This window comes from Tyto alba, unplaced genomic scaffold (genome assembly GCF_018691265.1).
Source record: "Tyto alba isolate M040663 unplaced genomic scaffold, T.alba_DEE_v4.0 Super-Scaffold_7, whole genome shotgun sequence".
In the NCBI taxonomy this organism is placed as follows: Eukaryota; Metazoa; Chordata; class Aves; order Strigiformes; family Tytonidae; genus Tyto; species Tyto alba.
In genome coordinates, this window is record NW_024881328.1 from 11,875,290 (window position 1) to 11,891,201 (window position 15,912).

At 44.0% G+C, this 15,912-nt stretch overlaps 1 protein-coding gene across 10 annotated transcripts in view; it reads right to left on the bottom strand.

Annotated features, from left to right (window-relative positions):
* Window positions 1-15,912, bottom strand: part of KALRN (kalirin RhoGEF kinase) — a 523,685-nt gene that overhangs the window by 46,977 nt on the left and 460,796 nt on the right. For 8 of the 10 annotated variants that reach the window (XM_042784358.1, XM_042784355.1, XM_042784351.1 and 5 more), the window contains 4 exons: window positions 10,941-11,224; window positions 9,982-10,086; window positions 4,236-4,366; window positions 467-533 (listed from right to left, as the gene is read on the bottom strand). In XM_042784358.1, coding sequence (XP_042640292.1) covers window positions 467-533; window positions 4,236-4,366; window positions 9,982-10,086; window positions 10,941-11,224 — 587 coding nt within the window. Of the gene's footprint in view, window positions 1-466; window positions 534-4,235; window positions 4,367-6,006; window positions 6,103-9,981; window positions 10,087-10,940; window positions 11,225-15,912 lie in introns of all 10 variants that reach the window. The other 2 variants (XM_033003459.2, XM_033003466.2) reach the window with 2 other exon arrangements.

Here is a 15,912-nt window from a genome sequence, read left to right on the forward strand (position 1 = left end):
TAATGCATGGGCCACACACACACCTCAGCACAGATCCAAACTCAGCTTCTCAAAAGGTACTCAGACACAGGACTATAGTCCAGGTGCAAACTCAAATAAAGTACGTGTTACCATTACTCAATGACAGCAAGGAAAGCACAAAATAAGTGGTAGGAGCATAAATTATTCTCCACTGCTGCCTTCAAGGCTGCATGACAGCAGAAAGTTTGTCACAAGCAGGGTAGCCAAAAAAAACCTTTGCACGCTGGAGTTGAAACCTAGATTACAAGATTTGCTGGCTGGAAACAAAAATAGTTTCCAAAGGCATTTCTTCTTGTTTCTGTCAACATGAGAAGGGGACCATGGAAGCAGAGTGCAAAATAAAGCAGTTTGTTTCTCATGCTGTATTTTTTTGTTGTTGTCACTTGTCAGCATGATGCTTTTTAGTGGGAAAACATTCTGCATAGCCGGGTTTGCTTCAGCTCACCTCCACAACAGTTCCCAAGTCCTTGACGTAGTCTTTTTCAGTCTGTACCAGCTCATTTAAGACAAACCTAAATTAAAACAGAACACACGTGTATTTGAGCATATTCCTTGATGTTACTGTTTGCTCCTCTTACCACATATTACCTCTCCATAAAACCTCACCATCACCCAGGTCACGTAACATGACTCACTCGTCACTCACTTATAGCTCAGTGGAATGTAAATGACAAAAAATGTCACATTTCAGGTCAGGGTAGTTTCAGTTCTCTTAACCACTCTTTCCTCCTATCCCTCTTTCCCCCCACATCCCAGGATGGTGCAAGAGCAGTAGCAAAAACTGTACTTTTAAGTACCCTTCCTGGCTCTCTGCTCTTCCATTCCCCAAGCAGCTCCCCTCATAGGGATGGAGATGTGTCCTGACCCATTTTGCAGCAAGCAGGAGAGCATTTCTTGCGCCAGTCCTCCTGGCTTTGCCCAAGATTCAGCAATTAAGTTTTAATTTGGAAGTTTCAAACACTTTGAAAACAAATCCCCTCTCCTGTCATAAGCAAGAGCTTAATCTTTCAGACTAGGTAATCTATGTGTGGGTGTCAAATGCTTTACACTGATTTCAGAGCTAGTAATCCTGAGTAGGAGAGTCATCTAATGAAGGCCTGATGCATGCAAACAACAGCAAGCTAAAAAAAGCCCCTCCTTTGTAAGTCAAATTGACTGATCACATAACGTTCTTTCGAGGACAATTTCAAAAAGTTACAGCTTGCTGCAGACAGTTTGCCTCTCAATTACGCCAATACATAGATTTGGCACATGACAAATAAACTCCGTCTGTGCTCAAGTTTGCCATGGCAGTAACAAGGCTAACAAGATAGAGGAGTGCTTTCACGTCTAATATCACTCTGTTCACATCAATCAGCAGACTGACCCACTTGAAATGATAGGGCTGAGGGCAAACAGTGCTAAGATAAAAGCCTATTTGAAAATATCCAGAGGATAAAAAACCCCAGTAGACTGGTGTTGCAAGGAGACATTCAGTTATGAGAGGTTACTGAGAAAATAAAACCTGCTCCTGCTGCGCTTCCAACATGTTCTTTGCTCAGACAGAGCAGAGACTTAAGACACGTGGCAGGAAGAGGTCAAACAGCTTCTTGTTCATTTGAGAGTGAAATCCAGCCCCCTTGGCAGAAGGCAGGGCTGGCAGCAGTGATGCCAGATGCTTGTGCTCTCCGGAGAGCTCTGCCAAGTTGTGTGCCTGGGTAGTAAACACGCGCGGGGCAGAAGGCTGCTCCTTCGCAAAGCAGCAGCGTGTGGCCTGAACAAGCGTATGCTGTGCAGTCCTCTCTCACTGGCTGACCTGCCATGCCCTTGCAAAAGGCTTGCCACATCTCTGCCCCGGCAGGAGTGCTGGGAGGTGACTTTTTGGCTCACACCACCTCTCTCTGCATTGCTCCCCGGGAACACAGAGAGCTGCTGCTGAGGGAATGAGGAGAACCTCTCCCACTTGCCCACTGCCTCTCCTTTGATTTGAGTTACTGCAAGGATCCATCTGGCCAAACCCTGCGCCAAAAATGAAGCAACAGGTACTTGCAGTACATAATGCTGCAGGACATGCAGGCAGGTGGGTGTGAGTTAAAAACCACTGCAGCAACCAGGTGTCTATCAGATGAACAGACTAAATCTGAAAATTCACACCACTATTAGGAACCAGGGTCTGCACATCCACTGCTTTCCTTAAACTCAGCACCAGCGTTCCCCTAGCTCTCCTCTTCCTAGTAAGCTGAAAAGTCAACCTTGACTGTCTCTATTAGTTTTCTGAAGCCTGTCTGTCACAGGACCTTAGAGGAACTCCCAGATTTAAGGTTCCTAAGATGCATGCTGTCAAAAATTCAAGTTCACTTATCTCCTCATCTGGTAACATGGAGCAAGGGCAGGCAGCTGCTTGGAAAATGACTGCCCTGGTCACCAGTAGGTATTGACTACACAGCTATATTTAAACTGGCATGAACTGGAACAAGGATAGAGCCTCCTCACTTCTGAATAATTCTGAATACTTGGATATCTTGGCAACTGTATTAAATCTACACTGAACAACGCTCCTCAATGAGACTATTGCCTTATTGCTCATAGGAATGCAGCCATCAAGCATGCTGGAGTAGGTGTTTCTTAATAGCAGGGCTAACCGTTGGCATGCACATGTTGCCAGAGACACAGGAAATTACTGCCCATGCCTGTGCAAGGACTCAACTGCTGTTTTGTGGGAAATGAGGCATCACAGCTCGAGTTGGGAGCTCAGCTGCCTCCTATAGCTATGGAATTAAACCCTGCGAGCCGCGGAGACAGAGAACACAGACACAGAGGAGACAGATGTCTTGTGCTGAAAGCCACTAGCAGATGCTCCTAAACATCCTGGCATTTAGGAAATCTGTACAGAGGCAGACACTAATTACACGTAACAGACTTCCACCCCCCTGCCAGAAGCGCGGCACACTAGAAAGCATTACTGTACCCATGCTTAGAGTGGCAAAGGTCTCTGCACTAAAATTGCAACCTGCAGTGAGTTGCCAGTTATCTAATGAATTAACTGCTACAAGAAACCCACAAACTTGCAATATTGAGGAGCTTTTAGGAGACAGGCATGGGCAGAGATGTTCCCTGGGGGAAAGCTGATGGCTGAATGGGAAAAGTAGAAAACTTCTCCCGTTTAGAAACACATCCAGGAATGCCATGTCCCTGCTTGCTGCTGGGAGTTGTTCCAGTCTCTCACTGTATCACTTCTCTGGCTTCCTATAACAAACTGTAGGAGCAAGTGATGGTTTTCACAGACCTGTGACACTTTGCTCTGACTTCCTCTTCTACTCTTAACTACCTCCTTTTCTCCCCTGACTTTGTTTCCTTCCCTGCTTGGCATCTTTCCCACATGGACTGCTCTTCTTCCACCTCTCACCTTACCACACACCAATGAGACCTGTATGGACCCCTACTTTTCCCCTCAATCTACCATTTGATTAGATCACTGCAGTTAGTCCTGTTAGTCTAAGAGGCAATATAAAGAAAACTGCTACCTCGGGTCTCTTTCGTATAATTCTTGGTTCTGTTACTCCAATTCTCTGTGTCCTCCAGCTGAACTATGCATTTAAGAAATGCTTTAATCATTATAAGCTTTGAAGGCACGAGTGTTACTTTTTGTTACATTCAAGGGAGTGTACAGATAATTTTAAAAAACAACTTTCATGACCTGTCACCATTTCTTTCCTCTCCCATTAGCATGAATATGAGGGTTTCCCAAACAAAACTTTCTCCTCAGTGGCGTGTTTCCACCACAAATGTATCTGAATTCTGCCCCTTCTTTTGCTAATAACTAATGCAAAAAAATATTCTGTGATTCCAAAAATCCTCATGGGATTCTCTGTTCTTTTCCTTGAAGGTAGCTAACAAGGTCAACCACATATCCCCCTTTGAGAGCTGATTTCACCTCTAGCAATGTAGTAATTACCAAGGCAAACATCTCAGTAACACTTGTCTAGCTGTTCAGAGGCTTTTACAGCAACAGATATTTGCTATCTCGGGTAAAAGCTGTACATTTTAAAGAGTGATTATGAACTTCCTGGGTTCTTATAAAGTATTTTTACAGTTAAGAAAAAAAAGAAGCAAGCAGAACACAATTTTACTCCCAGTTCTGTGCTCATTCAATGACTACAAAGTAATCTTTCAGTGCAGCTATGTGTCCTCCTTGGATGCATATTTCAGAAAGAACCACCATCAAGACAACTTACATCCTGCCTCTCATTGCTTTGGCTTTTTGTTCCTCTTCGAGGTTTCGTGGGGGAGTTGAAGGCGTCATTCCTTCATTTAAGCAGCCAGTGGCATCTTTTAAGCTTCCTCGGTAAGATCCTCCTTCAAGGGTCTAAAAAAACCCCAAATAATGACAGAATAAACATCACCCTTGAACTCCAGCATCAGTATTATTTTCTGTTTCAAGTCAGTTCTGCAATCAAGACTGCAGTCTAAAATCAAGCAGAGTATTCAGCAAGACTTCCCTGCAGGACTTAGTGAAACACAACCAAAGCTAGTTTTAAGTTGTTATAAGACACTCCCCCTCACCCCAAAAAAAAAAAAAAAAAGCATTAAAAGAGGGAAGGTGTCCTTTTGCTAGAAGGTGGGAAAAGATGTTCCAATAGCCTCAGGATGAGAAAACTTCCAAATATCCTGGTGTCTCAATCAGAAGCAGTGTTAGGCTATTGGTAGTCAGTGTTTCTCCACGAAAGCCTGAATGAGACTCCTTGGTAGTGACGTAAAACACAAAATGAACCAGAAATAGATGGACACATAGTAATATTCCATAATAATTAAAGTTTTCCCTTACATCCTTGGAAAGTGATTGCAACCGATCTAACAGCCTGAATGCAGGGCAGAGGAAATAAAATACGCTCTGAAAATATATCTAATTGGATTAATTAAGTGCTTTTCAATTTGTTAGTCCCTCAATGGAATAAAACTATTTTGAGTAAATTTTCTGTACATCTCCTTCTCGGTTTCCCATGTCACGAAGAGCTCCTTCATCACTTACTCCTTATCAAGCATGCTATGAATGCTGACTATCTTCATGTACCAACTTCTCAAACTGAGAAAATACCAAACCCCTCTGAAACATTTCACTAGATAAAGATGTTTGCACAGAGTTACAGTAATTTAATGACCAATGTGTTTTTTTTTTTTGTTTTGTTTTTACTCTCTTCATCCTTCCAGTATACGTAAGGAAATGAACCTTTGTAGGCTCATCTTAACCATGCTTTAATCCTGACATGTTAATTAAGTTACTAGTTCTAGAGGTTCTGGGAAATGTAGAAAAAGGTTTAGCTTTAACATTAACATTTTGTTCTCTTTCAGGGAAAACTTAAGAGAAGCCGGAATACAAAACAGGATTTACTCCTTGTCCAACAGACATGGGACCAGACAGGGAGAGTGCACAATACTGAAATTTTTGAACAAATTAAACCCAGAGCATTTTTATTGCTTATTCCACTCCCTGTCAGAAAGAGTTGACAAGGCAGATTAAAAGCAACACATGAATCTTTGTAAAATTAAAGCACAGCTGCAATACTTCAAGCAGTTCTACTCTTTAGAGGGTCTTTTCAGGGAAGTCAGAACACCAAACGAGTTTACATGTTGGGTAGTAACACTCCTGTGCCTCAGAACAAGCTTTAAAAACACACAAAACATCCCATTGTGTAAAATATCTGAATACCAACAAGACCCCAGAAAGAGTACAGTACAGTAACTTTTGCTCTGCAAAGCCTGCTCCAAAAGCGCCTTTCGACTCTGCAGTGCAGAGCCTACATGGAAATGTGAGATGTAGGCTTCATCTCACATGGGGAGCAAAAGTATTGGACACTCTACTGAGAAGTAGAGCACATAGGGTTAATAAAAGCATAGCAGATGAAGGTGGAAAGCAAGGAAACCAGAAACAAGAGATAGACTGTAAAGCCCTTCCCTAGAGTCACATTAGACCTGTTGTGTACACAGTTTTCACAACACTAAACTTACCAGCTTACTTTTGACCAACTTTTCTATTGCACTGACAAGATCCGCAGCGGTTGGGACATCGGAGGAGCTCTGTCGAGCAGCTAGCAAAGAAGAGGACTGCAAGACACCAGGTTGCAAAGGAAAAGCAAGTTAGCGGGATGAGAAGGGAGTGGGAAACCAGCGGTCAGTGAAGCAGCTTCTGAGACAGGAGATGGACGTGGAAGGGGAGCAGGAGGGTTAGAGGACCACGTGCATGGTCAGGTGAGTGAGTGTCACCATATCAGACAAGCACAGAGTTGCCATCTACTTCTGGCTGCAAGTCTCCCTACAGCAGTTCCAAGGCTGGAAACCAGGGAACAGCATTAAAGAACTGAAGCTCATTTGCAACCAGGCTACAATACTCTTAATGTCTGTGGGTTCCTCCTTCAAAGGACATCTACGGTCTTACAGGCTCCAGAAAATTGATCTTCTTACTGCAGATGTAAGAAATTACCCCCCTCCCCCATACATACATATTTAATAGATGCGGTTAAGAACAAGGTACACATGGAATTACAGACAATAAAGGAGGGAGGCAGGGGGGAACAAATCATTCCCTCTCCCTTCCCTACAGATCAACTGCAACTCCAAATGAACTCAGATGACACTTCCCATTCATGCAATTTCAGCCATCTAAAATGTGTATCTTTTCTCTCCCCTCTCTGCAATCAGTGGGGAGAAAACAACCCTGCATATGTCATCTATCCTAGGTACCTAGCACAGGAAGGCAGAAACACTCTTTGGAGATGCCCACTTCTCCCTATTGTCATTGGTTAGAAGTTTTTCAGTCTTAGTTCTCTATGCCTCCCTGTTGGTCGCAGGTATTCAATTTTAGGTGCCTGACACCATGTAATGTCTTTGGATGTCTCTGCATTCAGGTAGCCACAGCTAATGGCTGCCGGTTGTTACGAATCTCCAGAAACACCGAGACCTCTTCAATGTGCTACCCAAGCATCTCCCATGGCGCTCTGAAGACTGGTCTCTGTGTGAAACACTGTTTTAGTTGAAGGTTTTTGTTCTATGTGGACCTCTTCTCCACTTGGTCTTTGTCCTAAGAAACCTCACTTTGAAAACCCAAACTCATGCGATAGTTATGGAAATTGGTATTTATTAGCTCACCTGTATGTACCTTTCTTCTGAACAAAATATAAGCACTGACTAAAACTATATGCCCTTTGATAACATGCTTTTGACAGGCTGACATGGACTAAAGCATGGCTAAACTTTTATAAATTCTGTATTAAAATTATTAAAAAGCTTATTCATCTCTCAGCTGCTTAATAAAGGTCTTCTGGAGAGCAGTTATTTCAGCAAAGTCACTGTGCAGGTGTCAACGAACATGCATCTGAGATTAAATAGTGTTGGGGAGTGAGACGTGGAAATGCGATGGCAGGAATTAGGCAGCTGGCCACCTCTTTAAGCAGCCCTCTGGGGAGGTTGCTCATGTTGAGTGACACAGCCCTAGGAGGAGAAAAAAAAAGGCAAAGGAAACCAATCTCAAACAGAAGCCTCGTGACAGAGCAGAAGCGTGAACGGACTACCACTCGTCATCTTGTCTTTCACAAATAATACATCTAATCAACAGTTCTAATTACAACAACAACAAAAACTACAGGTAATCAGGCTGGTAATTGAGGAATTAGTCTGGTAATGAAGGAATCTCATACAAATGTAAAAGCTCAGGCAGCCTGTTTCACCTGCAATGCGGGCAGATGTGTCTAGGAAAGCAGAAGACTGAAAACAGGGAATTTGCAGAGATACTGGACAAATACCCAGAGGATAGCCATCAAACTTAACCATTCTAGCAGGAGTCGTCCAATTTTTTGGAGGCATTAAACAGCTATTGCTCTTACTTCTTTTAACTGAAAGTGCTCAATATCTCTAAAAAAGTAAATAACTGCAGGATTTTGAAGGGAGCATGAAAACATTTGCTGTCTACAAAGTCTTTCAGGGTTAGATAAAACTCTTCTATGATTGACGAGAGAATCTGGTTTGTGTGTGGCAGATTGAAAAATTCCCCAGGAAAGTAAATTATGAATTTCTAATATGAAGAGATCTTGCACTTTGTCTTTATAAGAGCCTCCAGGAGCAGCAAGGCACGATTATGCTGCCTTGCAGAAGGGCTCAGGGAAAGGTGCCACCCCCTGCACTGTGCAGACATCTCCCACCTACCACTGCTACCTCCCCACGCTGCTGCTGGTCCAACCTAAGCCCAGGCCTGTGAGCAGCAGGATATGAACATTTTGAGCTGTTCCCAAATTAACACCATTAAAGAGCTTTTGGCTCCAGCATGGCTCAAACATTGCTAACACTGTGCTCATGTGCCAGGGAATTCAGGAGCCATATTTGTCCGCTGAAGTTTTTTTTTTTTCCTCCCGTGACAAAAAGTGAGTAGGGGAAGAAAAAGAGAGAGAAAAAGGGTTTCAGAATCTTCTTTTTTAGGAGTGGGTAAAGAAATAGGATGCCAAAACACTCTATAAAGCTCAGACGTCTGGAGCAGAAAACAGTTTAGTTCCACAACACTGGTGCTGTCAGAAATGTATTTAAGAAATACTGAAATCACATGGCATGTTAAAAATAAAAAAAATAAAATTAAAAAAAAAAAGCAAACTAACCCCGAAACATTTAGCTAAACACCACAGGGATCAAGCCAGGAGCAACTGCTATTGTTCTGGTCATGGATCCACCGGAGCTCTGCTTCGCCAGCCTTTCGCCTCTGCCCCTCGCTAGGCAGCCAGCAGCACAAGCAGCACTCAAAGAGGAAGAGTCCACGACTCCAGCTGCTTCCTTCTGGTCTTGTTGCCACCACAATGTCATAACAGCTCTGACAAATTAGCAGCAAGCCCCCAAATCCTTTCCTCCATCACTCTGCTCCTTCAGGCCCAGAAATATTTGTGACCTTCTCTCTCTGTATTTCTAAACTCCTGCCTGAACCTTCCCCAAGAACATTCTCAGTTGTTTTTTTTTTCCTAACAATTTATTAATCTCCCCTACCCTTGCTTCTTTGCATGCAGTAATTACAATCAGAGGATAGAGATATAGAAGTGGCAGTGCTAAAAACAGATGCCAGCAGGAAAGCAGGAAACAGCTAAACAGGAGGATGGATTTCTACAAGGGAGATGACAGCACCAGGAAAGGGTGGGAGAGGACATGTGCAGACAGGACCCGCACTGACTGTGAATGCAAACCACTGTCACAGCATCACAGATTCTCACCTCAAGTCCAGGAGATCAACTAAAGGACTCTTCAAGCCACTGCACCATCTACCACAGCAAATTCTGGCTTAACATTCAAGAGACACTAGCTAACAGCAAAGATCTACCACCACCAGCATGGCGCACAAAGATGGGAGGACTGAGACAGACTTCGGATACCTTGTGAACTTCTAAGCTAACTGGAGCTGATGGACCATTCAGTGACGATCAGCCACATACCCTAGAAATGCTAAATGATAGCACTGGGTAGGCTTTTCCATGTGCAAGTTTTAAAGCACTTCAAAATGGTGAATGGATGATGAAGCATAGACTGACAACATTCTTGGACCCAAATCACACACAAAGCCTGAGTGGAGAGCTCAAGCTATATCTAACTCTTGGTAAAGGTGGCATTCAAGCAAACTCCATCATCTGTCCTACTCCTTGGGCACCAGACACCGTTGGCACTTTAAAAGCAGATGTGGAGAACACATATTATCAGCCTGAGTGAAATTTCTGACTGCACACAACACAAGCACATGATTGACCTGTCATGAAATGGGATGCCAAGGCTAAGTTGCTTATCCAGCACTATTTGTAAATCCAGTTGGTGAAAGGCATTAGATTACAATTTGCATGTAAGAGTCTCTTATAAACACAAGTCTAGGCCCTGGATACTAGAAGACCACTATGAAACCACTGTGAGATGGCTATGTGAGAAATGCACTTCAACAGCAAAATGATATAGCACGGGAGGCCTTACCATCTCATCTTGGGTTGGATCATTGTCAAAAATCTTCATAGGAGGAGGAAGAGGTGTGTGAGACTCTTCATCTGGTTCATCTTCTCCCCAACCCTTCTTGCTCTTCTGAAGAAAGTTAAATATAATTAGAAGCAGGGATGGGTTTCTTTCATCTTTTTAGATATCTGAACTCTAACACCAGGCTTTGAGTCTGTTAATACTAATACTGGCTCAACATTATGTTGGGTGGAGAGAATTACAGATAATGCTAAGTATCATGGAAGAGAAGCAATAAAGACAATGTTTTGCCTGCTAATTCAGGTGCATTCTAAGAGTTTCAGAAATACAGTTTATAAGTCACCCACGGCAGTTACAGCTGTTTGTGCGCTGATGGAAAAGTATTTTTTAATTTAAATGAGAGCAGCTTAATGTACAGTTTTAAAAATGTGTTCCTCTATTTGTGTTCATTTAGTATCTTCTCTATTTTTGGCTTGTAATTCCTTATTCACTTTATCAGGAAAGAGTAATTCTGGCAAAGAACATGCATGCAGAGAAACTGCAGCTACAAATACATAGCAGATTTAACAGAAACATGGCTATTTCTCTGAGTGTTTTCTTTCAATAAGGAATTACACTGCCATGGTAGGACAAAGGTTATATGAACCTCAGCAAAACGTGATAACAGCTGCTCAAGAATAACTTCATTTCTATGCTTGGCAGCTTTCTAGCAGGCTATTAAAACCAAAATCTAGTCAAAGGACAATAATGTATGCAGACTTGCAAATGCTGTTCCCTACATATTCCATTACTCTTTGGATGACAATGCTGTTTGCAACACAGCTTCAATCAATGCCATTTTATACAGGATTTGCTGTTCCCTCTAGACCCTAAGGAGAATGCGTCTACTCAAGTGTGAATCACATACCACAGGAGAGACTGGCAGAGATATGTTTTTTCCTGCAACAAACACCAACACACACCTCATCCGCACTGTCTCCTTGAGGAGTGGTTTCATCTCCCGTCTTTGGTGAGCCGAGGTCAAAGCTTTTCCTGCCATCTCGCACCTTCTTTTGTTTCTTGATATTGCTCTCGGTCTTCCCGCTGTTCAGCCGGCGCACAGGACTAGTCAACCATTTCTTCAGGGTGTTGGTTGAGCGCTTAGGGCCAGGAGAGCTCTGGATGGAGTTGAGGGATGGCTGAGGTTGTAAGTTGGCCACTGAATCAGATTTGCCCCCGTTGTCATTGGAAGAGACCGAATATGCATCTGGAAGAAAACAGTGCAGGTGAGAGATCATACGAGCACCTCCTCTATTTCCTAGTGCACATCAAGAGCTTGGCAGTCTTAAGCATGGAAATACAAGCTGCGTCAATGAAAGGTTTTTTGGCCTATGTACGTTGTGTAAACTTTACTGTACAGAGAGAGGAATATGCCCTGCAAGAGGCATTTTTCACAATCTCACACACTTCTCTCATTTCCTACCACGCTACCTGTCCTTATGAAAGATTGCAGGCAGCAAAGCTATCTAGTTTTTGATGAAAGCCTGAATTTCATGCTGAGTGATGAATTTCCCAGCTTCTTCCCACAGATTTCATTGTGAATTGCTAGGAAGACAATAAGCACAAAAAGTAGATTACTACAGGAGACCTGGCAGCCACCAACACTTTGTCAGGTTCCAATTCCATAAATGTTTCTCAGCTGTTTTAAGACCCCAATGGCATTACTGTTAGTTAGATTACTTATTAACTTTTGAAGGTTATTTGAAGCACCATAAAATTATCTCCTTTGCCCCTGAAAGCAATTTGTCAGAAGATTTCACACCTTCCCTAGAACTAAGAAACTGGAATGAACAATTACAAAAAATGACAAATTGTTCAAACCAAAGGAAACTCCCAAGAAGGAGATAAAGGGCAGGCTTAAAATTAAAAAATATTTTCATTATATCCAAGCAGAAGATTGTGCTGAACTGTATCCAACCACAATTATCGATACACATGTTCAGACTAGCACCTTAGAAATGGGTGCAACCTCCTTTACTCCCTGCAAACGCAACACACCAGTGATGTGCCAATGTCAGTAAATCTTTAAAACCAAAGCAAATAAGTTGTTCAAAGATTTCTCAATTGCACTTTAGGAACAAGTGCCCTCCTTTCAACTTTGTAAAACCATGGCAAGGCAACTCCTTCCACAGAAGCAATCAGGGACCTAGATGTTTAATCCCACACAGTTTAAATCAGATTTTTTTTTTTATGGAATTAAGAAATTGTCACACTCCTGTAAGATACATCTCAAACTGTACATCAGAAAGCAGTCAGCTGATGTTATTAAACATTTTTAGGTGGTTATCTCTGAATCTTTTATCTGCCCCAGCAGAAAACAAAAACGTAAATTACAATACATGAATATAGCCTGGTACATCCAGATATTCTCAGGTCAGCAATAAATATCATTAGAGGTACTGGATAGTACACATGCAGAGGGATTGCTACTCTCCCAGAGAATCGTTACCTATATTGTTTTAGAAGCCAGTTCCTCCTGCCTCACTGGGCAGAGCTGCTGCTCACAGCCAGTTACGCACCAAGCAGAGATTGCAGCCTGCCTTGTCTGCCAGCTTGTAAAATGCAGACCATGAGAGTTCTAATATTCTGTAATATTTTATATCCATAGACAGCCTCCGTCAGAAGCTGAACCAGTAATTTATTACATACCTGAGGTCAAAAGTTAGGTTTTTAGAACATACGGAAAGAATTGTAACAAGCTAGAGGAAGTCAAAGTTCATTTCCCAGAAAGGAAGAAAATCCAAGTCATCTGTCTTCTGACAACAGGAGTGAGCATGAGAGGGGCTGGGGAAAGGATGGATCCCAGGTGGAACGGTTGGGTTTTTCTGATATTCCTCCATAAGGGCAAAGTAGCAGTCTTATCTCAAAAAGGCCTGGATTTAGCCAGCTCCTGTTGAGGTTATTTCATGCACACGAAGCGGCGTTAAATCAACTAGCGCAAGATAATATTTGCCAGTGGCCAGCTTATCTTCCACTCAATAGGCTTTAGATAGTCTCCTCTCTCAGGCTTCACGTGATGCTCTGGGAGTTTATTAGCGCACCTTGCGTCAGCAGCATTCAAGGTTTTGCAATGGTGATTTTGATTTTACAAGCGCCCTTGCCCCTCTGTCCCCCCAGCAGCACCGAGAGCCCCGCAGGCGGTGGGGAAGCTCGAGGGCTCCTCGCCAAGGGGCTGCACTGAGGCGGGTGCCCTCAGGTGCCCGCACTCCCACTGCTGCAGCAGCAGGATTAGCTTTGGGAATTACTGGTGTAAAGGGAGCCAGGCTGCAGTCATGGAAGGAGAAACGCTGGAAACGATCGCTCTGTGGAGGCTGCCACTGCCAGAGATGATCTGTGGCAAGCAGACGTGTCACGGACACGCTGCCTTTGCTGGGGACTGGGCTCAGGGGGAGTTTGAGAAGAACTGAGGACAAGATGATCTTCCCACATCTTGGTTGATTAATGTACAGAGAGGTTTTTTAATACAGCTTGGAAGTAACACGGCCCAAATCCCTACCTCCAGTCGACGGCACCTTGCCAATATAACTTTTAGTAAGGGAAGGGAGATAGGCAGCTGAGCAGAGGCTGGGGCAATCTCATCTACCCCCAGGATTTGTTACCGAGACATGCAATCCTACCTCAGCCCAGCGGGCTCGAGGCAGAGCCAAACCCGGGAACCCTGCAGTTCACGATGGAAGGAGCAGAGACCTCCTTTCCCACCAGAAAACACCCCTGGTTTTACGAGCTGGGCCAGGCTCCAGCCTTGTTGCCTCCCTCTCTTTTTGCCAGGCAGCACAGCCACGGCCGGGGCACGGACAGACACCCAGCAGCTCTCACACCACGGCACTCCTCGCTGGAGGCTGTCCCAGGGAAGCGATGGTCAGTCATTGTCCCCGGGCACCCCGGGGAAGGCAGCAGGTGGGCAGAAACAGCTCAAGTCCCGAGCTGGCCCACAGCCCACCCTGCCTGCTTGTGAGAATTTTGTCCGAAGTTTAACACAGAGACGGGAAACCTCTGCAGGCCGAACGTCAGGCTGCCAGTGGCACAAGCCAAGAAGAAAGCCAACCCAAAGGTTTCCAAACGGATGTGTGTTACACTATACAATGATCCCACTCGAACGAGGCTCTGGATTTTCCCGCTCAAGGTCATGCCTTTGGTGATGAAAAAGGCTATTTACCAAGGGCTTACTAAATCTTGGTCGTGCCATGCTGTATGCAACCCTGGCAGATATGAAGTCTCCTTCTTTCTCCTTATCTGCTGAAGTGCCCGGGCTGACCACTATAAGGCATCTGAGACAGAGCCCGGGCTCTGCTTGACCCATGCAACCCAAGATTAGAAATGTGGCCTTATCTTGCCTTTGCACTGTAATGTCATCTCTGCATGCTGGAGGATAGGCAGGGAGGTGGAAGAGAAAGGCTGGTAGAAATCTCCCTGCTCCCCAGCCACCAGAAAAGCCCCTCGAGGTGGGGTGAGTCTGCTCTACCCAGTACCCTACACATGTACAAAGCACTCCCATCTCATCATCCCACTTCCCACCATTGCCAAACATGCACTATCTAATATTTATAACTGTTTCTCCTTTACTTTTTTAAATATGACACATTTCTGAGCAAGTCACACTTGCCGTTTGCCAGCCCTGCTGAGAATGATTTCCTTTGTGCATAAAGCAGGTCACCTTGACATGATCACAGAGGCAGGACTGGAGCTCAAGAAAAAGCAGAGCTCATGAAATGAGAGATGGAAACACGCAACATAAAAAATCTGCCAGAAAAGACTTTAGAGACAACCTCCTAAGCCGTGCTTGTGTGAGCTCCACTGCCTCCCCAGCACGTACGGCTACAAACACATTAATCATGACACTCGATACTCGCCTGAGATCCAGACACCAGGTGGACCAAGAGGAAGAGGAGAACATGTTACCATGATCTTCTTGCAAAGCACTAGCACATATGTGCTTTGCAAACTGTATTGGTAGAACAGTTTAGAAACAGAGTTTGATTAAGAAAAGACAGAGAGCACTTTGGAAAAGATGCAGGGGCACATTGCACGGGAATTCAGGCAGGCACCGCTGCCCACGAGGCCCAGCAAAGCAGTGGCTGCCCTTGCACTGCAGCAGGTCTGCAGGAGCGTCAGGGCTCGGCAGAGCTGCAGCGAGATGCCACCGATGTCCTGGGACACACGCGTCTAAAAAAAGGTATTTGGTGAAGTAAAGTGGGTGTAGGGAAGTCAGCAGACTAGTGTGGCTAGATTGATTTCCTGGCCAAACCATTCATTCAGACAGAAGAGATGATGGTTTCCAAAACGCCCCTAAGCAAACCTCCAAGAGACTTCTGGCAATAGGACTGTGACAGATACTCGGCCAGACCGAAGAGCTTTAACATTCAGAGGTTTTGCACTGCCGGAGGCATGAAATATTTGTTGCTGTTGCTCAAATGAACAGACGTCTATAAAAGCACAGCTCTTTTACTGGAAAAACGGAAGGTTCCAGTTCTGTTCAACCTTGGGTGAAAGAAAAACTAAAATATTATAGACCCGTTTTAGAGGCACAGTTGTATTCCCATTTGAGTCAGTAGGAATTACTGCTGGAACATAAATACAAGGCATTTTATTTTTACCTCCCTGTTTCCCAGAGCACACATGGGAGGGGAGGTCTGTCTGCCCAGGCTCATGCAGCACCAGACTCATCTGCAGGAACTCAGATCTCTACTGGAAAAGGAAAAGGCTTCTCAGAGCAACTCAGAAGAAAACATTAGGCTTCTCTTTTTGATCCATACTAACCACAAATCATATATAATAGGAAGGAAATATGCTTCCATAACCAGAAGTTAATACAGAATATAGCTATGAATACAAGTGATTATGGCAGGACATGATCTTACTTCATCTGAGAAGAGGTAAATCTTCTTCTGATTTATG